At 41.2% G+C, this 26,746-nt stretch overlaps 1 protein-coding gene across 1 annotated transcript; it reads left to right on the top strand.

The window, feature by feature from the left end:
* Positions 1-26,338, top strand: CASC3 (CASC3 exon junction complex subunit). Its single transcript, XM_081272992.1, has 14 exons — positions 1-364; positions 747-774; positions 1,165-1,202; positions 15,892-16,050; positions 16,137-16,288; positions 16,629-16,805; positions 16,968-17,653; positions 21,790-21,854; positions 22,163-22,277; positions 22,509-22,607; positions 22,843-23,054; positions 23,786-23,908; positions 24,055-24,118; positions 24,677-26,338. The coding sequence occupies exons 1-13, from the start codon at positions 134-136 to the stop codon at positions 24,076-24,078; spliced, it is 2,109 nt and encodes a 702-aa protein (XP_081129118.1). The 5' UTR covers positions 1-133; the 3' UTR covers positions 24,079-24,118; positions 24,677-26,338.
* The last annotated feature ends 408 nt before the right edge of the window (positions 26,339-26,746 follow it).

Raw genomic sequence — 26,746 nt, forward strand, 5'->3', positions numbered from 1 at the left:
TCCGCCCCCCGAAGAGCGGGGCGATCAAGCGCAGGACGTGAAGCATGCCGGGATTAGCTCTGGAGCTTCCCAGTAGCCTCTGCGGCGGGCGTGGTGCGTAAGGAGCTGGCCGGCGGTGGCCGTTCTCCGTAAGATGGCGGACCGGCGGCGGCAGCGCGCTTCGCAGGATACGGAAGACGAAGAATCTGGTGCTTCGGGCTCCGACAGTGGCGGCTCCCTAGCGCGGGGCGGCGGGAGCTGCAGCGGGAGCGCTGGAGGCGGCGGCAGCGGCTCTCTGCCTTCCCAGCGCGGTGGCCGCGGCGGGGCCCTCCATCTGCGGCGGGTGGAGAGCGGGGGCGCCAAGAGCGCTGAGGAGTCCGAGTGTGTGAGTGCGCGCGGGCGGGGCGGCGAGCCGGCCGGGGGCGGGGTGTAGGTGAGGCAAGATGCTGGGAGCAGATTTTGTTAGAGAAGAGGAGAGTTATCCCGGGGCGAGTTTGCAGCCATCCGGAATCAGAAGGGAAGGAGAGGTTGGGGGATTCTGGGGAGCGGGGAAGAGACGCTGCAGATGAAAAGCCGATGTTTATTCAGAAATTGGGACTGGAGATGAAGAGGCAGGCCTTCCTCAGATATTACTTGTTAAAGATTTACCTTTCTCCATGTCTGTTCAATCATTTTGTGTGGAGTCTTCAACAGTCCACCTACATTTCTTATTGGGCTTCTCACTTCTGCAAATCACAGAGCTAACCCTGTTTTCTCCTTCCCCTCAGGAGAGTGAAGATGGCATGGAAGGTGATGGTGAGCACTGTTTTTTACCTCATCACAAGAGTATTTGTGTACATAAACTCAGGTCACCTATTTCCAGCAATAGACATCCTCTCAGACTGTTACGGATTTGAGGGACGGTGCTGCAGAGTGGCTTTTTGGAACATAGTGGTTAAGAGCATAGTTTTTGGCTAGGCACAGTGGTGCATGGGGATCAATCCTCAGCACCCCCACTCCCCAAAAAAGAAGAGGTTCTGGAAGTGTGATCTTGGGGCAAATCAGTCTCAGTAAATTTCCCCTACTTTTATCTCTTTGGTAGGTTGATGTAAGAATTGAGAGTTTTAGCTTGACCCACAATAAAAAGTCAGGAATGCAATTATAATTTCTCTTGCTTTTTCTTCACAAATTTCTGTTTTCTTTTAGCTGTTCTCTCCGACTATGAAAGTGCAGAAGACTCAGAAGTGAGTGTAATAGATTTTTTCCTATGGTGAAAGTCATAAAATGCATTTTAAAAATATCTGCAAAAATACCATGACCCTACTTGTTTCTCTTCTGTATTCTTCATTTATGTTTCTTCAAAACTTAATGGAAGTATTGTTTAGTTAGTGGTAGAAACTACAAGTGTTGGTTGAACTCTTAGTAGTTGGCTTCTCTCTCTCTATATATATTTTTTTGATTTTTTAATATTTATTTTTTTTAGTTATTGGCGGACACAACATCTTTGTATGTGGTGCTGAGAATCGAACCCGGGCCGCACGCATGCCAGGCGAGCGCGCTACTGCTTGAGCCACATCCCCAGCCCCTGGCTTCTCTATATTTGAAAAAATTAATGTTTTTGTTTTTTGTACCAGGGATTGAACTCAGGGGCACTCGACCACTGAACCACATCCCTAGCCCTATTTTGTATTTTATTTAGAGACAGTGTCTCACTGAGTTGTTTAGCACCTTGCTGTTGCTGAGACTGGCTTTGAACCAGATCCTCCTATCTCAGCCTCCCAAGCCGCTGGGATTACAGGAGTGTGCCACTGCACCTGGCCTTGTTTTTTTTTTTCTTTTTGAGATGGGGTCTCCATGTGTTGACTGGACTTCTTTCTACCTTAGCCTCGTGAGGAGCTGGGACTATAGATGCCTGGACCAACATGCCCAGTTTGAAAATAAGAGAACTTTCAAGTCCTTCAAAAGGTTCTTGACAGTTTTATGCTATCTGGGTTGAGAAGCTAGACAGTTGGATTATTACTTTTTTTTTTTTTTTTTCATATGTACCTGAAGACTTTGAAAGGATAGGATATTGAAAGATTCAAAAGCATCTTTCATATTGTAGATAAGACTTTCTGTCTCTAGGGAAAAGTTTCCCAGAGTAAAGCTTATTTGTTTTGATTGACTAAGTAATTACAGATGCTTCCAGAATGGCTATCTTAGAGTTGTTGAATAATCCTGAGTTCTCGATTTAATGATGTGAGTATATGCAGGAAGAATTGACTTGTGGATTAAAGATTCTGTAAATTTTATGAAACTGTTATTACATCTTGAATTCTGTTAAACCTCTGGAGATGCAGCAGTGAACACCTAACATAACTACTATCTTTCAGATCTTACAAGTTAAGGAAGTCCACAAACATTTAGGCAGTCTTACCTAAATAAAAGAGTTGTCACTTTATGACAGCTCTTGGGATAGGGTTAAGAAAAGTGTTATTATAACTGAACACTGAATCCATCGCAGGCATTCAAGAAAGAATATTATAATTAGCAAAACAAAACTTGTACTAGGCACAGGGGGAAACAGGCAGGAAAGCCCAGAGACAGGAGAGAAGGTGGAGCATTTGGAGACTTGAAATAGTTTGATGTGGTCAGAGCATTTTTGGACAGGATGGGTAACAGAAAGAAAGGTAAGTTGATGAGCAGGGGCTGGATCATGAAGGGGATTACTTGTTCTTTTTCTTTACTAAGTACCTGCTTTGTGCTAGGACTGTATTAGGCACTATGTAAAAGACAGATGTAGTTCTTCCCTTGTGGAGTTTTACTTTCTGGATCAAAGAGGGGAAAGAGACATTTAAGCAAGAATTATTATAATGTTTGATAAATGCCATGATATTGGAAGCATAAGATGTGTTGGGAGCACATTGCAGGGGCAATTGATTGTTTTTAGGGTATTTGGAAACAGAATGGGATGTTAAATAGGAGTTAGCCAGGCAGAGAGGTTTTGTGTTTTTTGGCACTGGGGATTGAATCCAAGGGTGCTTTACCACTGAACTACATCACCAGCCCTTTTTATTTTTTTTTATTTTGAGACAGGGTCTTGTTCAGTAGCTTAGGTCTTACTAAATTGTTGAGGCTAACCTTGAACTTGCGATTGTCCCGTCTGGGATTTGCTGGGATTACATACCTGTGCCACTGTCCCTGGCTTAGGAAAAGTTTTCTAAATAGCGGGAACATTGAAAAGAAGACCTATAAGGTTGGGTTGAATGATCAATTGTATAATATGAAATGTTTATATAACTAAGACATAGGAAGGCAAGGGCTGGATATGGTGGCAAATGCCTCTAATCCTAGCAACTCGAGATGTTGAGGCAGGAGTCTCAGCAATTTAGGAAGGTCCTGTCTCAAAAATAAAAATGATGGGGCACAGTATGCATGCCTGTAACCCCAGCAAATGAGGAGGCTGAGGCAGGCGGATTAAATTCAAAGCTGGCCTCAGCAAGACCCTGTCTCTAAATAAAATATAAAAAAGGACTGGGGATGTGGCTCAATGGTTAAGTGTCCCTAGGTTCAATCCCTGGTACCAAAATAAAAATAAAAAAGTATTTGGGTTCTATTCTAAGGAAGTGAAAAAAATTTTAAAGTGTTTTAAAAGTCCCATATGGTTAGATTTAAATTTTAAAGCAGTGTTTGCCAGATCCAGAGAATATTTCCTTGAGAAAATCCAGTTGGCCAGTACCTACTGAAACAAAATCTTGGAGGGGCTTGGGAAACTCAGATGTTTATGTTTGTAAGATCCCAGGTTGATGCTAAAGCACAGTAAAATTTGAGAAGTAATTATAACAGTTATTTTATCTATAGCAGGGAGAATTGATTGATAAGATTGGACAGAGAGGAGCTAGTTAAGGAAGCTATTAGGGAAATATAGGCCAGCAATGAGTGTGGCATGTAGGATAGTGGCAGTGAAAATAGAAGTGGACAGAATTGAAAGTTGTGAGAGGCTTGGGATGAGGAATATTTTATAGTAGCCATTACAGACTGGAAGCATTGGAAAGATTGCTTGGCACTTGGAATGTTTAGTGAGGTTTGGTGATTCTGAATTTATAATGGCTTACCATTCTATATGTAAAGGAGTTTGGATGTTGTCTGATAGCAAGGGAAAAAATGGAACTGAGGATTTACATGTAGATCATGAATCAACAGCAGGGCAAGAGAACTGTTAGTTTGTTAGGATAGTCCAAGAAACATGATAGTGGTGCTCTAAAGAAGGGTAAAACACCAGTGTAACTGGTAAGACATGGATAGCTTTAAGAGATTTTGGTGGTACTACTCTTACCTTTCAGTAAATTAATTAAGGAGTCAAAGAAATGTCCCAAGTTGATGAATAGTGCTAATTAATTACTAAAAAAGGGACTATAGGATGAAGAGATTTTACAAGGACCATGATGGGTTAGGGTTTTTGTTGTTTTGGTACTGGGGATTGATACAATGTTTCATTAAGTTGCTGAGGTTCTAAGTTGCTGATGGCTTTGAATTTGCCATCCTCCTGCCTCAGCCTCCAGAGTTGCTTGGACAAGACTTGTGGGCTACCACTGCCTAGCCATAGGTTAGGTTTTAGATGTTTTCTTTTGTTTGTTTTGCAGTGATATGAATTGAACCCATCGCTTTGTATGTGCTAGATAAGTGTTCTGCCACTGAGTTACACTCACTGAGCCAGGTATTGGATGTTTTGGGATTGAGAATTTGTGGGACTTTGAACTTGGCCTCATGCATACTAAGCAAGTGCTCTACCATTTAGCTATATCCCTGGCCTTTTTTTTTTCTTTTTTTTTTTTTTTTAATTTTGAGACAGGGTCTCACTAAGTTGTCAAGGCTGGTCTTGAACTAGCAATCCTCCTGCCTCAGCCTTCCAAATGGCTGGAATTATAGGTTTGCACTATCATGCCTAGCTAATACATGAGTGCAGTTCTTTTTTTCCCCCCCCCCCCCTCATCTGAATAAATTCTATATCTAGTTAACATTGACAATATCAATTTCTGTTGTTTCCAACCCAGAAGCCTGACTAATGGACTTTAGTATTAAAGTAATTTTTTTAATATATAAAAGGAATATATCTTATTTTCCTAGGACTGCTATAACAAATCACTATAAAGCATATTGCTTAAAACAACAGAAATTTATCTCAGAATTCTGGAAGCTGAAAGTTTAAAACCAAGGTGTTGGCCAGACTGTCTCTGGAGGCTCTAAGAAAGTCTTTTCTCTGGCTCTCTCCGAACTTCTTGTGTTTACTGGCAATCCTTTCCATTCCTTGGTTTGTGTATACATCATCCAGTCAATCTCTGCTTTTATTTTCACACAGTGCTCTTCCTGTGACTATTCAAATCCCCCCCACTTTTTTTATTGATGCATTATACTTACGATGGTGGGATTTGTTGTTACATATTCATATATGCATACAATATAACAACTAATATGTGATTTCTAACTGATTTATCATACCTTCCTAATCCTGAGTTTTTATTATTTAGTCTATCTTTGTTTTATTTTAATTTATTTTGGTACTGAATATTGAACTCAGGGGCACTTTATGATAGGGCCACATCCCTAGCCCTTATTTTTTTTTTATTTTGAGGGCAGGGTCTTGCTAAGTTGTTGAAGTTGGTGTTGAATGTGGCGATTCTCCTGCCTCAGCCTTTTTTTTTTTTCTTCCGGTACCAGGGATTGAACTCATGGTCTCACTGAGTTGCTTAGCGAACTTTTATTTATATTTTAGTTGTAGATGGACACAATATCTTTATTTTATTTATTTATTTATACGCAGTGCTGAGAATCAAACCCAGTGCCTCACACATGCTAGGCAAGTGCTCTACCACTGAGCCACTACCTCAGCCCCATGCACTTATGTTTTTGAGTATAGGGGATACCTTATAACCTAATTTTATTGTAAATGGGTCCAAAGGGTTTCAGTTTTGCTATCCGGAGGCTCTGTCATTCCATGTGGAGATTTGAAGAGAGATCAAACTATGTTGTTTCCATTTTCCCAAAATCTTTGAGAAAACTTTTAAAGAAACTCGTCTCTGAAGGGTAACCTAGAGAGATGATAACTGGAGAGAGTTCTTTGATGCCAAAAGGTGGTTTGATGGTGGTTTTTAAAGTTGGAAGGGTCTTAAGTTTGGTTAAAGATTGAAAGAACAGGGCTGGGGATGTGGCTCAAGTGGTAGCGCGCTCGCCTGGCATGCGTGCGGCCTGGGTTCGATCCTCAGCACCACATACAAACAAAGATGTTGTGCCCGCCGAAAACTAAAAAATAAAGATTAAAAAATTCTCTCTCTCTCTCTCTCTCTGTCTCTCACTCTCTCTTTAAAAAAAAAAAAGATTGAAAGAACAAATTCAGAAAGAAAGAAAAGAAAGGGAGTGGATAATATGTGTGCTGGTATCCTTGCCTGAATATGTGAGAGGTAGGAACCAGAAAAGAGAACTTGTAATTATAGAGAGGTGAAAGGTATCTGTGAGGGAAACTGGTGTTCCTTTGTTTTTTCTTTGTGAAACAGAAAGAAAGACATCTGCTTCAAGAAGTGAGGTTGAGCCTGATATGGTGTCACTGGCCTGTAATCCCTACTACTATAAAGACTGAGGCAGAAGGATTACAAATTCAAGGCCAGCCTGGGCAATTTAGAGGACCCTGTCTCAACTTAAAAGAGAAAGTTGAGGGGCTGAGGTGATGGCTCAGTGGTAGAGCGCCTGCCTAGCATGTGTAAGGCACTGAGTTCGATTCTCGGCACCACATATAAATAAATAAAATAAAGGTCAGGTGACAACTAAAAAATAAATAGAAAGTTGAGAGTGTAGAGTATAGCTCACTGGTAGAACACTTGTCTACCATGTGCCAAGTCCTGTGTTCAATTCCCAGCACTACCAAGAGGAAAAAAAAAGATGTTAAGTTTGGTGGTAGGGCATGGTAGGAATTGTGAGACTGAAAGAGGTTTGAGAGTTGAAGTTGGAGGTGACATTCTGTGTGTATAAGTGTAACCTCCTTCATTGATGGGGTAGTTTATTGTAGAGCTAGAGAATGCAAAAAGTTGAGTTGATATAGTCCCAGGCATTGGGGACTGGCAAGGGAATAGAGGGTGTTCCTAGTAGTGATAGAAATGAATGAGCGTGGGTTCTAGAGCCAAGAAAAATAAATGTGAGACTGGGGTCATGGCTTAGTGGTAGAGCGCTTGCCCAGCATGCGTGAGGCACTGGGTTCGATCCCCAACACCACATAAAAACTAAACAAAATAAAGGTATTATGGGGGAAAAAAAAGAGTAAATGTGAAAAAGGATTGATAGAAAGTTGAAGATCAGGGCTGGGGTTGTGGTTCAGTGGTAGAGTGCTTGCCTCACTTGTGTGAGGCACTGGGAAAGGTCCATAAACAACTAAAAAATATATATTAAAAAAAATCAAGGAAGTAGCTGTCTTTAAGAATTTGGAGATGAGAGAGTAAAGGAATAATTAATAATAAAAAGCAGCCCATTCCTTCCTCATACTGGGGGGATAGAACCCAGGGCCTCACACATCCTAGGCAGTCGATCCAGCACTGACCTATATCCCCAGCCTTTTTTTAAATTTTGAAACAGGGTCTTGCTGAGTTGCCCACGCTGGCCTTGAACTTGCTGTTCTTGTCTTAGCTTTCCAAGTAGTTGGTATTAGAAGCATGTGCCCAAAAAAAGTAGTTTAAAAACAAATAGTGTTATTGATAGTTTGCTTAGTGTAAATTTATATATATATATATATATATATATATATATATATATATAAAACTTACTGTAAATTATTTTATTGTGATGCTGAAAATCAAACCTAGTACTGCACACGTGCGAGGCAATGGGAGGCAAGCACTCTACCACGGAGTCCTAACCTGCTTACTGTAAATTTTATTCATTTAAAGAGTACAGTTTAATTTTGAAAGGTACAACCACTACTGTGTCAGTTTCAGATGTTTCTCACTTCAAAAAGAAATATGTAACCTTTAGCTATGAATCCCTCTTCCCCCTCCTCTTCCCTCAGGTCTAAGTAGACACAAATGTACTTTCTGTAGATTTTCCTTTTCTGGCCTTTTATATAATTGGAATCCTGTAATATGTAGGCTTTTGTGACTGGCTCCTTTTATTTAAAATAATGTTTTCAAAACATTTTTAGCGAATATCAGTACTTCATTACATTTCATGACTGAATAATAATTGGGTTGGGTTGTAGCATGTGTGAGGCACTGGGTCTGGTTCTCAGTACCACATATAAAATAAAGGTCCATCCAATAACTTATAAAAATTTTTAAAAATAATCAGTTATATAGAAATATAGTTTTTTAATTCATTCATCCATTGATGAAAATTTGGATTGTTTCTGTTTTTCCTCCATAAAAGTTGTATATATGAAAGGTCTATAATGTATTTTTTTTTTAAAGAGAGAGAGAGAGAGAGAGAGAATTTTTTAATATTTATTTTTTAATTATTGGCGGACACAACATCTTTATTTGTACGTGGTGCTGAGGATCGAACCCAGGCCGCACGCATGCCAGGCGAGCGCGCTACCGCTTGAGCCACATCCCCAGCCCTCCTCTTTTATTTTTTTAAGGCATGAGCAATACTTTATTTAATGTGTGTGTACCACATTTTCTTTATCCTTTTGTCCGTCAGTTGGCACTTGGACTCTTGGGTTGTTTCCTTTTTTCTTTTTTTTCCCTCCTCCTCCTTTATGATTCTGGGGGTTGACCCAGGTACCTTGCACATGTTTTTATTTATTTTTCACCCTCTGTCCTTTTTAAGTTTTATTTTGAGACAGGGTCTCCCTAAGTTGCCCAGGATGACCCTCAAAACTTGTGATTTTTCTGCCTCAGTCCCCCAAGTTGTTAGAATTACAGGCAAATGTCACAATGCCTAACTATTTCTGTAGCTTCTTTCATCTTTTTGGTTATTTTGAATAATGGTGCTGTAAACATTGGTGTACAAGTTTTTTTTGTGTGTGTATGTGGTGCTGGGGATTGAACTGGGGCCTTGTGCATGATAGGCAAGCACTCTATCAGCTGAGCTATATCCCCAGCCCCTAGTACATACATTTTTGTATGGAGATATATATGTATATATATATCTCCATATTTGTTATTGGTACATTATAATTATACAGAATGGTGTTTCACTTTTCTTGAGTTTGTACCTAGGAATGAAGTTGCTGAGTCATGATAACTCTGTTTAATTGTTTGAGGAAACTGCCAGATTGTTTTCCAAAGTGTTTGCACCATTTTACATTTCTAGTAGCAATGTATATGTTTCAGTTTCAGTTCCTCTACTCCCTTGACAGCACTTGTTATTGTCTGCTTTTTTTTTTTGTATTAATTCTAGCCATCCTAGTAGTGTGAAACCTGTTTGATTTGCATTTCCCTGATGACTCTTCAGATATTTTGCCCATCTTTTAGTTGGGTTATTTGTCTTTGAATTATTGAGGGTTTTTGTTTGTTTGTTTTTTAGTATTGTTTTAGTTGTTGATGGACCTTTATTTTATTTATATATGGTGCTGAGAATCAAACCCAGTGCCTCGCACATGCCAGGTAAGCTCTCTACCACTGAGTCACAGCCCCAGTCCCATAATTATTGAGTTATTTTGTAAGTCCTTTATTGTATGTGATTTGCAAGTTTTTTACTCCTCATTCTGCGGATATTTTTTCCTTTCTTTAATGGTGTTCTTTTAAGCGCAAAGATTTTATTTATCTATTTCTGTACTGGGGATTGAACCTAGTGGTCAGTGGGTGCTAAGCTATATTTGTAGCCCTTTAAAAATTCTTTTTTAAATTTTGAGACAGGGTCTCACTAAGTTGCCCAGACTGCCCTTGAAGTTTTCCATCTTCCTGCCTCAGCCTCTGGAATAACTGGGATTACAGGTGTGCACCCCTGTGCCGGTCTCAAAGGTTCTAATTTTTTTCCCTCTTTATGGTGGTGCTGAGGATCGAACCCAGGGCTTCACACATGCAAGGCAAATGCTCTACCACTGAGCCACAACCCCAGCCCCTCTAATTTTGATTAGGACTAATTTATCGGTTTTTTTCTTCTGTTGTTTATGTTTTGGTGGTATATTTAAGAATCCTTGTCAATCCCAAAGCCCTAAGGATTTACTCCTGTGTTTTCTTTTAAGACTTTATTGTTTTAGCCTACTTCATGTAAGTCTTTGATCCATTTGAGTTAGTTTTTGTATGTAGGGAAAGGGTTTAAGTTTGTTCTTTTTCATATGACAGCACTAGGGTATTTAGATTTAACATTGTAATAGTTGAGCAGGTTTACTATTTTAAAAAAGTGTGTAGGGGGCTGGGGATGCAGCTCAAGTGGTATAGCGCTCACCTGGCATGCGTGCGGCCTGGGTTCGATCCTCAGCACCACATACAAAGATGTTGTGTCCGCCGAAAACTAAAAAATAAATATTAAAAATTCTCTCTCTCTCTCTCTCTCTCTCTCAAAAAAAAAAAAAGTGTGTAGCAGTTGCAGGTAAGACTAGTTTGGAGTATAGGCATGAAAATGAGTGACTAGAGTCGGAGAGAAAGATTGACCTCTGAGCTAGTCTTTTAAGTAAATGGCAGGGTGGGCCTAGGCAGAAGCATAAGTGATAGGAGCCTCAAGCAGGAATTTCAATTGAGGATGAGAAACTGGCCATGTATAGTCAACAGCTACACATAAGACTGAGATAGGAGGATCACTTGAGCCTAAGCAACATAGCAACACTTTGTCTCTAAAATGTGAGGTATATAGATATATACACATGTATGTGTGTATATATATATTATATACATATTTTTATCTATTTATACACACATACACATAAATAAAAAGATAAAAAGAAGTTGAATCTGGAAGAGATGTTGGGAATGGGGAGGACACCAACCCTACCTCTTAAATCTGAAAGATGGGGGTAGTGGGTGGAACAAAAAGCTAAAGGCCCTGCATAGTAATTTTTTACTGGAAGCAGTTTGCTTCAGGATTAGTGAGAGTTGGAAAGAGGTCAGAGCAGAATGTAGAGGAGTTTGTCTCTTCCAGCAAAGACCTTTTTTTTTTTTTTTTTTTTTTAATTATAGGTAGACACAATGTCTTTATTTTTACTTTTTATGTGGTGCTGAGAATCGAAACCAGGGTCTCATGCATGCTAGGTGAGTGATCTACCTCTGAGCCACAACCCCAGCCTAGCAAAGGACTTTTTTTTTTTTTTTAAAGAGAGAGAATTTTTTTTTTTTAATATTTATTTATTTATTTTTAGTTCTCGGCGGACACAACATCTTTGTTGGTATGTGGTGCTGAGGATCGAACCCGGGCCGCACGCATGCCAGGCGAGCGCGCTACCGCTTGAGCCACATCCCCAGCCCTAGCAAAGGACTTTTTAATTTTTTTTTCTTTTTTTAGTTGTAGATGGACACAACACTTTTATTATTTTTATGTGGTGCCAAGGACCAAACCCAGTGCCGCATATGTGCTAGGCAAGTGCTTCACCACTGAGCTATAACCCCAGCCCTAGCAAATGATTTCTAAGACATCCCTATAGGGTAGTACCTTGGCTTGAGTTAGACCAGGCTTTGACTCTATTTCGGAGTCTCAGCAATGTGTTTATCTATCTTGCCATTCTTCCTTGAAATCAAAATTAACTTCTCATTTGGAATAAAAGAATTGCCTCATTTAACATTGTCATACAGATTAGAGGGGGCAGAGCATAAAGAGTTCCTTAATTGATCATGCTTGATACTATTTTAAGGTCATATAAAGTCATTTATGGGGCTGCGGTTGTGGCTCAGTGGTAGAGTGCTTGCCTAGCATGTGTGAAGCACAGGGTTCGATCCTCAGCACTGCATACAAATAAATGAATAAAATAAAGGCCCATCAGCACACACACAAAAAAATTTTTAAATAAAATAAAGTCATATATGCACATTAAGCAAGTTATTGAATTTTTCACTCCAAAACCTGTGGGGAAATAATTATCAAGGAAAGAATTGAATGATTACCACCCACCTGCCCCCATATAAACAGGAGAGAAGATTTCAAGTAATTGAAGAAAATGAGAAGAATCAAGGGTGATGGGTTGGAATGCTGTAGATAAAGGCTTGATTCTCATAGTAAAGGTGTAGTCAAGTTGAGCGCAGTGACAAATGCCTATGATCCCAGCAATTTAAAAGGCTGAGGCAGGAGAATCACAAGTTCAAAGCCAGCCTCAGCAACATGATGAGTTCCTAAGCAACTTAGACCCCATCTCAAAATTTTTTTAAAAAGAGCTGGGCGTGGTGGCGCATGCCTGTAATCCCAGTGGCTCGGGAGGCTGAGACAGGAGAATCACAAGTTCAAAGCTAGCCTTAGTAAAAGCGAGGTGCACGCAACTCAGTGAGACCCTGTCTCTAAATAAAATACAAAATAAGGGGGGCTGGGGATGTGGCTCAAGTGGTAGCGTACTTGCCTGGCATGCGCGGGGCGCTGGGTTCAATCCTCAACACCACATAAAAATAAAATAAAGATGTTGTGTCCACTGAAAACTAAAAAATGAATATTAAAAAAAAATACAAAATAGGGCTGAGGATGTGACTCAGTGGTAAAGTGCCCCTGAGAGTTCAATCTCTGGTACCAAAAAAAAAAATTTTTTTTAAAGGGGTGGTGATATGGCTCAGTGGTTATATGCTCCTGGGTTCAGTTCAATTCCTGGTACGAAATATATATCTAAATATAGTCAGGCAATGTCCCTTAGTTCTCTGTCACTTTTCTGGGAATCCTAACTTAAGACACTTGGAGGCCAAAATACCCAGATACTGAGCAGTGAACAATGAGGAAGAGGGATTAATTAGCTTGTCTGGGCCAATCAGACAGACCTAGCTCTATTTGAAGAAAGTGGATAGAATGTATATCTTGAGAGCTTCTCACTTAAAAAGGACTCTTGGTTGAGTTTCTTTGACCAGATTGCGGGGGTCAACCTGGCTTAGAGAGAAAATTGTGGTTCAGGTCAAGTGTCAGTCCCTGTAGAACAGAAGTCCCATGTACACAAATTTGCCACATGGTAGAGCTAAACCACCAATGGGTACTAGATCACTGTTCCATTAACCCATTTCTTTGTGGTGTTGTAGCCATTTAAGTCTACCTCCCTAGCCTGTGGTTCTACCTCCTTAGGTTAAAATCCAAGAAAGACAAGGAGAAAAGAGTAACCTTGTTCTAAAGCCATTCCCCTGCTCATGAGTCTTAGCTGCTGTTGTTTTTCCTATCTAGGGCTAGCTATACCTCCATTTTCTGACCAATTCTAGTGCCCCCTATTTAGATGGCCTAATGATTCTCTTTGTGTGAAGAGACTCAACACTTTTTGTTAGGAGCAGAATTATCCAGTCTTGATGTGGTAAGAGGGGAAAAGTGGATAGGAAAGAGATCACAAGTTTGTTCGTGTGTTGTTGCCGTGTCACCTCCCCACTTCCGCCCAATATCTAAACAAGATGTCCTGAGATTTTCCAGGTCAAAATTTTATAATGTGATTCTGGACAGAGTTCTTGGCTCTAGAGATCTCATGCTTCAGAAAACTTAGAAACCTTCTTCACCCCGCCCCCCAAAAAGAAAGATAAACTTGGCATCTATATTATAGACAGGAAGAATGTTAAGTCATGGGGCTAAGGGTGTAGCTCAATGGTAAAGTGCATCCATGTGGGGTCCTGGGTTCATTCTCCAGCATCAAAAAAAGAAAAAAAATATCACTATTTCCCAATTTGGAGGTAACAATGCCTTGAGAAGTGTTTGGGGTTTAGTTCAGTGAAGAGTGCTTGCCTAGTCCATGAAAGGTCCTGGGTTCTATCCTTTTGTGGGAGTGGGGTGTGGAGATGAAAATAGTAACTTGAGAAATCATAGAATCATTATAAGAAGTTTGCAAATTCACTAAGTAATCTGTTGCTATGGATTAAATATATGTCATATATATATATATATATATATATATATATATATATATATATATATTTTTTTTTTTTTTTTTTTTAAGTTGTTGACAGACCTTTATTTTATTTATTTGTATGTGGTGCTGAGAATTGAACCCAGTGCCTCATGCATGCTAGGCAAGCATGCTACCACTGAACCACAACCCTATCCCCTACCTTTATATATTAATTATTGTAATTCCTAGTATTTTGGTACTAGGAATTGAACCCAGAGGCACTTAACCACTGAGTCCTATTCCCAGCCCGTTTTTTTTTGTTTTTTTTTTTTTTTAATTTTGAGACAGGGTCTTGCTAGGTTGCTCAGGACCTCACTAAATTGCTAAGGCTGGCCTTGAACTTGCTATCCTCCTGTCTCAGCTTCCTGAGCTGCTGGGATTTTAGGTGTCTACCACTATATCTGGCTGTACTATTATTTTTGAAGATATGTAAATTAATAAAATGTGAGTTTTTTTAAAGTGTTGAATGTGTACCAGTTGTTTGTAACATAGTCTAGATATATCCTGAAATTTTTAGATCATAAACTAGACAGGTCTGCATAATAAAAGATTAGAAATTTCTGCTCTAAGTCATTTGAGATGGGTTAAATGAGAGTGTAGTTATGCACTGTGTGTTTAAAGAAACAATTCATGGAAAGGGAATGAAGTTGTCAACAAAGATATAGCTCTTTCAGTATGTAAAGTACTTTAGTCTATCTTCTATTTATTTATTTATATTTATATTTATTTTTTAGTTGTAGTTGGACACAATACCTTTATTTTATTTATTTATTTTTATGTGGTTTTGAGGATTGAACCCAGGGCCTTGCACATGCTAGGCAAGTGCTCTACCACTGAGCCACAACCCCAGGCTTCTACCTTCCATTTATAGCCCCTGGATCCCTTCTTCATGTTGCCACTGCTAACAATTCCTTGCATATATTCCACTAATATCTATATGGAAGTGTGTGTGTACATGTATGCACACATGTACAGGCGTGCATGCATGCAGATACATGTTTCTATATATTCATATTTTATATTTATTTTAATTAGGTATATATGACAGCAGAATGCATTTTGATTCATTGTACACAATTGCAGCACAACTTTTCATTTCTCTGGTTGTATACAATGTAGCATCACACCATATGTGAAGTCATAACTGTACCTAGGGTAATGGTGTCTATCTCATTCCACCATCTCTATATATTATATTTTGTACTGAGTGCCCTTACCATTTAGAAATATGGGTAACAATGTTGATATGCTTGCTCTTTCTGTATGTGGTGCTAGAGATTGAATCCGGGGTCTTATCTCACCAGACAAACACTCTACCAATTGAGCTTTATCCCCAACTCCTATTAGCTTGCTTTTAATTGTTTTGTATTGGGGGGTGGTACTGGAGATTGAACTCTTGGGTGCTTTACCACTAAGCCATATCCCTGGCCCTTTTTATTTTTTGAGACAGGGCCTCACTAAGTTGCTTAGGGCTTCATAAGTTGCCGAGGCTAGCCTCAAACTTGAAATCCTCTTGCCTCAGTCTCCAAGTTGCTGGAATTACAGGTGTGCACCATTGTGCCTGGCTTAATTCTTATGCTCTAGTAAATGTTTCTCAGAAAATATTTTTCTAAAGTATGGAGAATATTGTTATATTGTGTGTTGTGTTTATACACAAATATGTAACAACAAATCCCATCAATATACACAATTATAATGCACCAGTAAAATAATATAGGAAAGGCTGAGCGCAGTGGCACATATCTGTAATCCCAGCGGCTCAGTAGGCTGTGGCAGGAGGATCATGAGTTAAGAGCCAGCCTCAGCAACTTAATGAGACTCTAAGCAGCTCGGTGAGACCCTGTCTCTAAATAAAATACAAAAAGGGGTAGGATGTGGCTCAGTGATTAAGCATCTCTGGGTTTAATCCCCAGTATCAAAAAAAGGGGGAAAAAAAAGTGGTTTCATTCAGATCCTATCTCCCAGCTGACAGGGAAACATTTTTTCAGGCTGAAGAAGGGGAATACAGCGAAGAAGAAAACTCCAAAGTGGAACTGAAATCAGAAGGTAATGATGCTGCAAATTCTTCAGCAAAAGAAGAGAAGGGAGAAGAAAAGCCTGACACCAAAGGCACTGTGACTGGAGAGAGGCAAAGTGGGGATGGACAGGTCAGTACACAGCACAGTCCTCTTTGGGAGCTTGAATAGGGAATTGCAATCTTGGAAGAGTAAGGAGCCCTTTTTCTTTCTTTCAGGAGAGCACAGAACCTGTGGAGAACAAAGTGGGTAAAAAGGGCCCTAAGCATTTGGATGATGATGAAGATCGGAAGAATCCAGCATACATACCCCGGAAAGGGCTCTTTTTTGAGCACGACCTTCGAGGGCAAACTCAGGAGGAGGAAATCAGGTAAAGGCTACTTGGTGCTGCTGCTTTCTAGCATGTATTTTGAGCTTACTGTATGCCAAGACACTTTATCAAGTGCTTTACCTGTATTATCTTGTTTATTATTCACAATTTAAGGTAAGAATCACAATTACTATGCTCTTACACAGATGAGGAAAATAAAGCATAGAATGTTTGGTAATTTTTGATAGGGGACTAAGACCCAGACCCAGTCAGTCTCCAAACCCCATCACATTTCTGCCTCCCTTAATAGGAAGCCTCTGAGCTATGAAGTACTTGCATAGGATAAGAGATGTTTGAAAGTACCAAGTGGATCAAGACACTTTTCCTTGATTTTGTCTAGACCCAAGGGGCGTCAGCGAAAGCTATGGAAGGATGAGGGTCGTTGGGAGCATGACAAGTTCCGCGAAGATGAGCAGGCTCCAAAGTCCCGACAGGAGCTTATTGCTCTTTATGGCTATGATATTCGCTCAGCTCACAATCCTGATGACATCAAACCCCGAAGAATCCGGAAACCTCGGTGAGGAAATTTTGGATTGTTGATATTTTCAAAAAGAACTCCTCTGCTTTTCTGAATGCCTTTCTAGCTAATAAGTGAGTGGATAAGGAAATGGAATGTGTCCCTGAATCACTTTATATCTATCATGGTCCCTTAAACAGTTTCTCCGTTTCCTTTTTTTAGATTTGGGAGTCCTCCCCAAAGAGATCCAAACTGGATTGGTGAGCGTCCAAACAAGCCCCATCGCCATCAGGGTCCTGGGGGTACCCTACCACCAAGGACATTTATTAACAGGAATGCAGCAGGTACTGGCCGCATGTCTGCACCCAGGAATTACTCTCGATCTGGGGGCTTCAAGGAAGGTCGTACTAGTTTTAGGCCTGTGGAGGCTGGTGGGCAGCATGGTGGCCGGTCCGGTGAGACTGTTAAGCATGAGACTAATTACCGGTCACGGCGCCTGGAGCAGACTTCTGTGAGGGATCCATCCCCAGAAGCAGATGCTCCAGTGCTTGGCAGTCCTGAGAAAGAAGAGGCAGTCACAGAGACATCAGCTGTTGCTCCTGATACAGCACCACCAGCCCCTGATAGGCCTATTGAAAAGAAATCTTATTCCCGGGCAAGAAGAACCCGAACCAAAGTTGGAGATGCAGTCAAAGCTGCTGAGGAGGTTCCCCCTCCACCTGAAGGGCTGACCTCAGCACCTCCAGTCTCAGAAACCACCCCTCCTCCATCTACTAAGACAGGGAACTGGGAAGCTCCAGTAGATTCTGCTGCAGGTGGACTAGAACAAGATGTGGCACAACTAAGTATAGCAGAACAGAATTGGAGTCCAGGACAACCTGCATTCCTACAACCACGGGAGCTTCGAGGTAAGTATTATAGTGTTGATGGCTAGCTGTTTTTCTGCATCATTGGGCTTAGGATTTTGGGAATTATATCTTACCTTTTCATTAACTGAGTAAAAGTATGCATTAATTGGTTCATTTGTCCAGTTCTCAGAGCATTTGTATCTTTTACCCAAGGCTATCTCACTACTTTTTAATTTTTTTTTTCCTTTTCTGGTACTGGGGATTGGACCCAGGGCCTTGTACATAGTAGGCTAATGCTTTACCACTGGGCTACATCCCTAGCACTTGTTATTTTATTTTGAGACAGGGCATCACTAAGTTCCCAGGCTGGCATGGAAATTGTGATCCTCCTGCCTCAGCCTCCCAAGTGTCCCACTACTTTAGGTACTATTAACTGATCATTGTTGAGCCTCTGAGTCAGAATCCTTTTCTGTTCTCTATACAAAAATGTAGAAAAGGGCTGGAGTTGTGGCTCAGTGGTAGAGGGCTTGCCTCATACCTGTTAGGCACTGGGTTCGATCCTCAGCACATTAAAAATAAATAAATAAATAAAATAAAGTTATTGTGTTCATCTACAACTTAAAATATTTTTTAAAATGTGGAAAAAAGGAGCTGGGGTTGTATCTCACTGGTAGAGTGCTTGCCTAGCATGTGTGAGGTTTGATACTCAGCACCACATATAAATAAATAGAGGTTCATCAACAACTAAAAAAGTATTTATTAAAAAAAATATGGAAGAAAGGGGCTGGGGTTGTGGCTCAGTGGTAGAGCACTCACCTAGCACAGGCTGCAAGGCCCTGGGTTTGATCCTCAGCACCACATTAAAATAAATAAATAAAACTTATTGTGTCCAAGTATAACTAAAAAAATAAATGTAAAAAAATTATTTATGGGCTGGGGATGTGGCTCAAGCGGTAGCGCGCTCGCCTGGGATGCGTGCGGCCCGGGTTCGATCCTCAGCACCACATACCAACAAAGATGTTGTGTCTGCCGAGAACTAAAAAAAATAAATATTAAAAAATTCTCTCTCTCTCTCTCTCTCTCTCTCTCAAAAAAAAAAAAAAATTATTTAAAAATGTTGAAGAAAGAAAAACAAAGTGAAAGAAGGTGGCAGTGTTGTTAATTGTTTGAGAACCAGCTGTTGTTCCTGACACTGCACACTGTTTGAGCTAATGGTTAATGTGTGTGTATGTGTGTATATGTGTGTGTGGTGCTGGGTGAACCCAGGGCCTTGTGCGTTAGAGCCAAGCACTCTACCAACTGAGCTATATCCTCAGCAGCCCCACTAATGATAATATTTGAAGGCAGAAACTTTCTCATGTGAGTCTGGATTGGGCTCTTCTTTTTTTGAAGGAATGTCTGTCAAATGTCATTAGCCTTCTAGAGACAGAGTGCCCAGTAGAACTTTATGTAATTCTGGTGCTTTTGAATACTTGAAATGTGACCAGAGGGAGGAAGTGAACTTATTTAAAATTTAAATAGCCACATTGGGGCTAGGATTGTGGCTCAATTGCCTAGTATGGGTAGGACCTTGGTTCGATTCTCAGCATCACATAAAAATAAAGGCATTGTGTTGTGTCAATCTACACCTAAAAAATAAATATTAAAAAAAAAAATTTAAATAGCCACATATGGCTAGTGAGTCATCATATTAGACAACACATAGTTCTACAGAGTAGGATCTAATGTCCCTTTTGCCCATTCTGCTTTGTCTGTCTAACCAGATAGACTGAGGTGTCTTCTTAGTTTCTGAAGTCTAATGGAAACATAAAGATAGGAAGTCCTCATCTGAACTGGGAATGCAACACCCTCCTCTAGTACATGTGATTTTTAAATACCCCAAATCAGTGTAGCCTATATTGGACCTAGAATTGATCTCTGAGAGTAGTAGATACACTTGCTGATTTGGGGGGGTATTGAGGGGGATTCTGGGGATTGATCTACTTTTTGAGCTACTTTTCTACTTTTCTGGTACTGGGGTTTGAACCAACTCTTTTTGTTTTATTTTGAAATAGGGATCTCTGTAAATTGCATAGGGCCTCACTCAGTTGCTGAAATTGGCCTTGAACTTGTGATCCTGCTGCCTCAGCCTCCCAAATTGCTGGGATTACAGGCATGCCCCACCATGCCCAGCTTCCCACTAGTGCTTTATTATCATTCTGAGACAGTCTCTGATTCTTTTTTATCCTGAGTAATTTTCAGCCAATGTGGAATCTTCCCAAATACCGATACCTGTGCCAATAATGTAATCAAGTAGATTTAACAGAATATCCTACTGCTCTCCAGTTGCTGCTCTGAATTTTCTGGGCTGAGATTTTACAGTATGTTTGATAATGTGCTAATTATAACCTCCCAGGGCCTCTATTCAGGGAAATGTTTGGTAGGGAAAATTTGAGCATAAGGGGGTTTTGTTTATTGGTTGGTTGAGTTTTGTTTTGGTTTTGGTGCTGGAGATTGTACCCAAGGGTTCTTTGTCACTCAACCACATCCCAGTCCTTTGTTTTTTTTTTGTTTGTTTGTTTGTTTGTTTGTTTGTTGTTTGTTTTTTTGTTTTTTTAATACTGGGGATTGAACTCAGGGGCACTCAACCACTGAGCCACATCCCCAGCCCTATTTTGTATTTTATTTACTCACTGAGTTGCTTAGCACCTTGCTATTGCTGAGGATGTCTTTGAACTTGTGATCCTCCTGCCTCAGCCTCCTGAGCTGCTGGGATTATAGGCATGCGCCACTGCTCCCGGCTCCAGTCCATTTTTATTTTGAGACAAGATTTCACTAAATTGCAGAGGTTGGCCATGAGCTTTCAGTCCTCCTGCTTCACTCTCCTGAATTGCTGGATTAAAGGTGTGTACCACCTCATCTACCATGAGTTTTTTAAAATTTTCAGACATGATCTCATTAAGTTGCCCGGGTTGTCCTCAACTTGTGATTCTCTTGCCTCTGCCTCCTACATGGGATTACAGGTGTGTGCCGCTGCATCCAGCTGAACATGAGTTTCTTCACTGAAGTCATTTTTTTTAATGTTTAAGTACTTTATTACTGTGTTAAGGTGGTTGGAAATAGGGGCAAATTTTCAAATGCTATTATTGCCCATAAGGAGATAGTTTAAAAAAAAAGAAAACTAGGACAGGGATTGCGGCTCAGCAGTAGAGCACTCGCCTAGAACATGCGAGGCCCTGGATTTGATCCTCAGCACCACATAAAAATAAATAAATAAAGGTATTGTGTCTAACTACAACTAAAAAACAAAAATATTTAAAAAAAAGAAAAAGAAAACTAGCAGGTGGTACACTCTTGTGATCCCAGTGACTCAGGAGGCTGAGGCAGGAGGATTGCAAGTTTGAGGCCAGCCTCAGCAATTTAGTGAGGCTCTAAACAACTTAGATCCTGTCTAGAAATTAAAAAGGTGCCAATGGTTAAGGCCCCTGGGTTCAATCCTTGGTACCAAAAAAGAAAAGAAATCCAGCTGGTTCAATCCCCAGTACTATTACTACTACTACTACTAATTATTATTATTATTATTATTACATAAATAAAAGAAGAAAGCTTTTCCCCATGTTCAATGCCGGGTTTCTGTTCTCGCCAATTGCTGGGTTTCTGTTCTCGCAACTAAAAGGCTCAGGGGTCACTCTAGTTAAACTGGGCTGACTGGGCTGCACGAAATAACCACACAAGAGACACAAATACCTTTTTCTTTGGGGTTGCTGTGACGGCTCCTCTGACCTTAAGGGTCCACAGAAAGAGAGAGAGAGCAGTGCTGACCCCTTTTATTGAGGAGAAGCTATTCAAATGAGACAAGGGGTCAGGTTTCAGGGGGCTGAGTCTATCTACATGATGTCCACTGTCAGCAGATTGACTGACACCTGCGTAGGCCACACCCAAGGGCACAGTAAGAGGAGGGGACACACACAAGGCACTTCCATGGAAGATTCTATCCTAAACAGGGCAAGGGGTTATATTACAAAGGAGCAGGTGAGCATAGCTTCACCCATGGGGCTGTAGCAAGACACCCATTTCTGTGACTGAGCACCTCAGCACCCAGCTGGGGAGTGTAACTCAGTCACCCATAAGGTTGGCCTCCCACAGTTCAACTTGTCATTTCTTGGTGACACCCTTGAGTCCCACTCAAAACAGTCACTTTTTGTTGTCTACTACAGGTGTGCCGAACCACATACACATGGGAGCAGGACCTCCACCTCAGTTTAACCGGATGGAAGAAATGGTACAAAAAGGGAAGAGGAGTAATTGGGGGAGGGCTGCATATTATAGCTTGTCTACTGTTTAAACCAAGATAAGGTCTTGATGTTAATTTCCCCATTGATTGCTCATGTTTCTTTTAATTTAAGTTTCAGAAATGTAGAGTAGAAGATTTAGTTTGGAATATTGATTCTTTTCATTGATTTTTCATTTATTTTGCAAATACTAAACACCTTCCAGGTACCAAGTGTTTTCCAGCATCTAGCAAAAGATAGGACTTTATATGAGAGTCAGCCATTAGAAGTCTTGTTCAGGTCTCTCTCTTTACCTTAGGGTGTCCAGGGTGGTCGAGCCAAACGCTATTCATCTCAGCGGCAGAGACCTGTGCCAGAGCCTCCTGCCCCTCCTGTGCATATCAGTATCATGGAGGGACATTACTATGATCCACGTGAGTTGTTTGTTACTGTTTGGGTTCCTTTCTTGGCATGGTGAAGTGAATTAAGAGTCCAGCCTTTTATCTCTTAATTTCCCTTCTTACCTCTCAAACTATTCTCAAACATTGCCTAGTTGCTTTTTTTTTTTTTTCACGTGGAAAATTGAGGACATCTTTTAAAGGGTTTGGGAGACAGGAAGACATTTCCTTGTGATATGAAGAGAGTCACAATATGATATCTTACAGTGCAGTTCCAGGGACCAATCTATACCCATGGTGACAGTCCTGCCCCACTGCCCCCACAGGGCATGATTGTACAGCCGGAAATGCACCTTCCTCATCCAGGTAAGCTTTGTACTTCTATCTGTATGCTTCTAGTATGTAAGGATGTGTTTTGGGGACTCCATAAACCCCAACATACTTGAGCTCTTTGCTGCTAGCCTGTGAGGCTGGCCATCCTGGCTGTTTGGGTCCATTCTGAGGATTTCCATCCTGAGCTGTTTTGTGCTGCAGTTCACCCAGACCATCCTGTGAAAATGGAGGTATCTTTTTCAGTTTTTGTCATCCTGTTCTTGTCCAGGTTTACATCCCCACCAGACACCGGCACCTCTACCCAATCCAGGCCTCTACCCACCACCAGTGTCCATGTCTCCAGGACAGCCACCACCCCAGCAGTTGCTTGCTCCTTACTTTTCTGCTCCAGGAGTCATGAACTTTGGTAATCCCAGTTACCCTTATGCTCCAGGAGCACTGCCTCCCCCACCACCTCCTCATCTATATCCTAATACACAGGTGAGATGGCTAATGAGCAGATTTTTCTAGGTCCATATCTTTTAAATCAGACAGGACTGTGCTATGAGGAGAATGCTAAAGGAATTTGAGAACTTTTCAGTGATGCTGATTTCATGTGGGGCAAGGATGCCTCCTGGTGGTCAGGTGCAGGAAATGCAGCTTATGTAATGCTATTTACTCAGCAGCACAAAGGAGCTGTATTCTAGCTAGTTATGGTGGTAAACACTTATAACCCCCTAGCTATTAGGGAGACTGAGACCAGAGGACCAAAAGTTTGAGGACAGCCTAGGTAACTTAATTAGCAAAAACCCTATGCAAGTTCCTGCATTCAGTCCTCAGTAAAACACACACACACACGCACACACACGCACGCACGCACGCACACCACACAAAGAGAGAGAGAGAAATTCTCCTCGACAACTTGCCCTACTTCCTTGATACCATCTGTATCTGGAGTGTCACCATTGAGCTCAGCCTTTGCCATTTGTTACCAGATGGTAGAAACTGAAGAAAGCTGGGCAATATTTTGGAGGAAGTAACCAGAACATAGTAGTGTCATATTAAGGCAGAAATGAAAAGTCACATTATTTTAAAGGGGGCAGCTTAAAACTTAAAAATTATAGAAATTCTCCAGTACTCTTAATTTTTGTGGGTAGATGATGTTTCCTCTTTGTTATAGGCTGGATGAAATAATTCTTAGCTTTTTCTTCTCTTGGCTTGTGGGGTCCCAGGCTCCATCACAGGTATATGGAGGAGTGACCTACTATAACCCTGCCCAGCAGCAGGTGCAGCCAAAGCCCTCCCCACCCCGGAGGACTCCCCAGCCAGTCACCATTAAGCCCCCTCCACCTGAGGTATGAGCTCCTACCCATATTTATGGCATATGCTTACATCAGTGGCTTTACATTTTGCAGAGAATTTCTCTGCTCTTCAGGTTGTGTTCCTGTGGAGTGTAGTCTTTTTTGGTATGACCTGATAGGAAATTTTAACTTTATTTCAGGTTGTAAGCAGGGGTTCCAGTTAACATGACTTTCTGAATATTTTAACTCTAACATCATAGAGAAGTAAGTGAACAACTTATTAATGACTTTTGTTCTTAAAACTAATGATTGTACTTGCTTACTTAACAACCAAAATCACCAAATTAATGCTTAATGTTATAATCATGGGATATATCTGAAGCTTTAAAGGAAGGACACACAGAATCTGCCAGTTTGTTTTGCAAATGTATTAGGCAGGGTTGAAGCAGAATCTGTTGTTAACTTGACAGTTTCATTTGGGAACCCGTAAGGAAAATACACAGGAATACAGTATATTGACCAAGAAAAGTGGAAACCAGAATTGAAGGTAATATAGCAGAAGGAGTCAGTTTTAAAGATATAAAGGAGAAGGAACATGAGGATTACTGTGTTTTAAGATCATTAAAACATTTAGGGTCTGGGAGTGTAGCTCATGGTGATAGAGCATTGCTTAGCATGTGCAAGGCCTTGGGGTTTATCCTTAGTGCCACAAAACAGAACAAAACCGCATTATTAGAATGTGGCTTCATGAGAACAGTTTGTAAATGTCCAGAGGTTCACTAACATTTTAGTGGTTCTTCCCTTTCTCAACTCTTTCTCAAGATCAGCGGAGATGAGATCTCAGGAGGGAAGAGAAATTCAACTGGCTATCTACCACCCTGAGGGCTTCAAAGGTATAGGATGGCCCTACCAGCAGGCATCTGAAGGAGGAGGAGCCCTCTTCCTCTGAGAACAGGCTCTGCTGGAGAGAGGAGAAACAGGTGACCTCCTCGCACCTCCACTCTTCACTTGAGCTGTCTGTGCTCAGGGGAGCCGAGACCCAGACAGCCCAGGCTTCTGAGGATAGATTCAGAAGCCCAAGTCTTGCTCTTCATTTTCTCCTGGGAAATTTAAGTGTCTTCTCCCAGGGAAGTTCCTGCCTGTTTGTTTTGTTTCCTAAAATGTTTGTTTTTAAAGCCCGGCTTGCTATTTTTAAATTAATATTTTTAGTTTTTCTGTTTCTTTCTCTCTCTCTGCCTTTAAATGAAACAAGTTCATTCTTCTGGTTTTCTAGCCCCTCTGGGTTCCCTTTGACTCTTTCCTGCATCCCAGATAATTGAGAATGTATCAACCAAGTGTAAAAAGAGCTGGCCTTTCACTTTTGGTGGGCCTTTGTTATTCTCTTGTATACTTGAATTCTCTTAACTCCTCTAACCCTGTGGAAACAAAGCTGTTTACACACAGTGTCCCTTTGTGGAGAAAAGCTCAGAGTGGGTGAGTAGGAGCCCTTTTTTGATTTAGGTTTTACAAGTCTGAGCTTCAAACAGTACCTGTGTTCTGGTGGGCTTCAGTCCTCTACTGAGGGCAAAGTCTCTACTGTGGGGAGAAATGGCAAACCAGATACTTTTTCAAGGAAAGAGGGTCGAGTGAGAGCCTTTGCACCTTAGGGGAATGTATTCACACAGTCCTCAGGACTCAGACTTTGGGGTTAGTGGAATTAGAGGACCCTGCTTCTCTTCTTTCCATTCTTACCCCACTCCCTTCTCAGTTGCTATGGACCAATGCATCTCTCTAGAGGCAAATACAGCAAGCAGTCTACCTTGTCCTTTGCAGTTGCTCTTCTCCATAATTTTCCTGCTACAAGTGTTTTAGGTGTTACTTCCCCCAGTTGTCCTGTTCTTGCAAACAGAAGATATGGCACCTGGGCTTAAGGCCTAAGGAAGCCAGTCAGTCACCTTCTGGGCAAGGGCTCTCCCTTCTGTCCTCCCTGTCCATGGCACCAACCTGCTGCCTCTGCAGGATAGCTTCCTGTTATTGCAGCACTGTGTCTGCCAGAGGGAACTTGGCCACTATCCCTGTCCTTCTACAGAACCTGAGGGAGAAGGTTCCCCTAGTAATGTCACTGTCTGTTCTTACTCCTTCCCTCCAGCAGCTGGCCTAGCCACTGAGTCACGGTGTGGGATCAGGAAGGAGGAGAGGCAATTAAGCTGTAACCCCCAAGGAGGAAATAACTAAGAGGTTCCTTCCAGGGGTAGCCGGCGGTTGTGCCTTTTGTAGGCTTCCCTTTGCCTTAAACCTGAAGATGTCTCCTCAAGTCTGTGGGCAGCATGCCCAGATTCCCAGACCTTAAGACACTGTGACAGTTTTCTGTCTGTCCACTATGTTTAGTTGCAAGGATTTCTCCATGTTGTTGCTGTTTTTGTTGTTGTTGTTACTGTTTTAAAGGGTGCACATTTGTGATCAACATTATGACTTGGAGATAATAAAATTTAGACTATAAACTTGGCTACCTTGCCAGTGTTTTGTGTGAGTATGTATTTGGGAGGAAATGAAGAGGACTTGCTAAATCCCTCACAGATTCACAGTCACAACCCAAGGGCTGGGGATGTAGCTTCTCAGTTGGTAGAGTGCTTGCCTTGCATGCACAAAGCCCTGGGTTCAATCACCAGCACCACCAAAAAAAAAAAAAAAAAAAAGTTGTGGTGGCTCCTGTGGTTATAGAAAACTGGGCTCACACCACTTACCATGGAGACAACCCAAGCCAGCTCAGACTTGTGAAATGGAAGCCCAGAAAGGTGAGAGCCTCTATGAGGCCCTAAGTATGTCTGTGCTCCCCGTCACTTCTGTTTTTCTGATAAGAAAACCACATTTACACTACCACATAGGTATCAGGATATCATGGAGTCCCTCAAT

The sequence above is a fragment of the Spermophilus citellus genome, assembly GCF_964194105.1.
Source record: "Spermophilus citellus genome assembly, chromosome: 17".
Classification (NCBI taxonomy): domain Eukaryota; kingdom Metazoa; phylum Chordata; class Mammalia; order Rodentia; family Sciuridae; genus Spermophilus; species Spermophilus citellus.

Bases quoted from the DNA above. Each gene is read 5' to 3' on its own strand.
- CASC3 (XM_081272992.1), top strand. From the start codon at position 134: ATGGCGGACCGGCGGCGGCAGCGCGCTTCGCAGGATACGGAAGACGAA. The intron at 16,289-16,628 runs GTAAAGGCTACT...GATTTTGTCTAG, and splicing joins ACTCAGGAGGAGGAAATCAG to ACCCAAGGGGCGTCAGCGAA. The intron at 16,806-16,967 runs GTGAGGAAATTT...TCCTTTTTTTAG, and splicing joins CGAAGAATCCGGAAACCTCG to ATTTGGGAGTCCTCCCCAAA.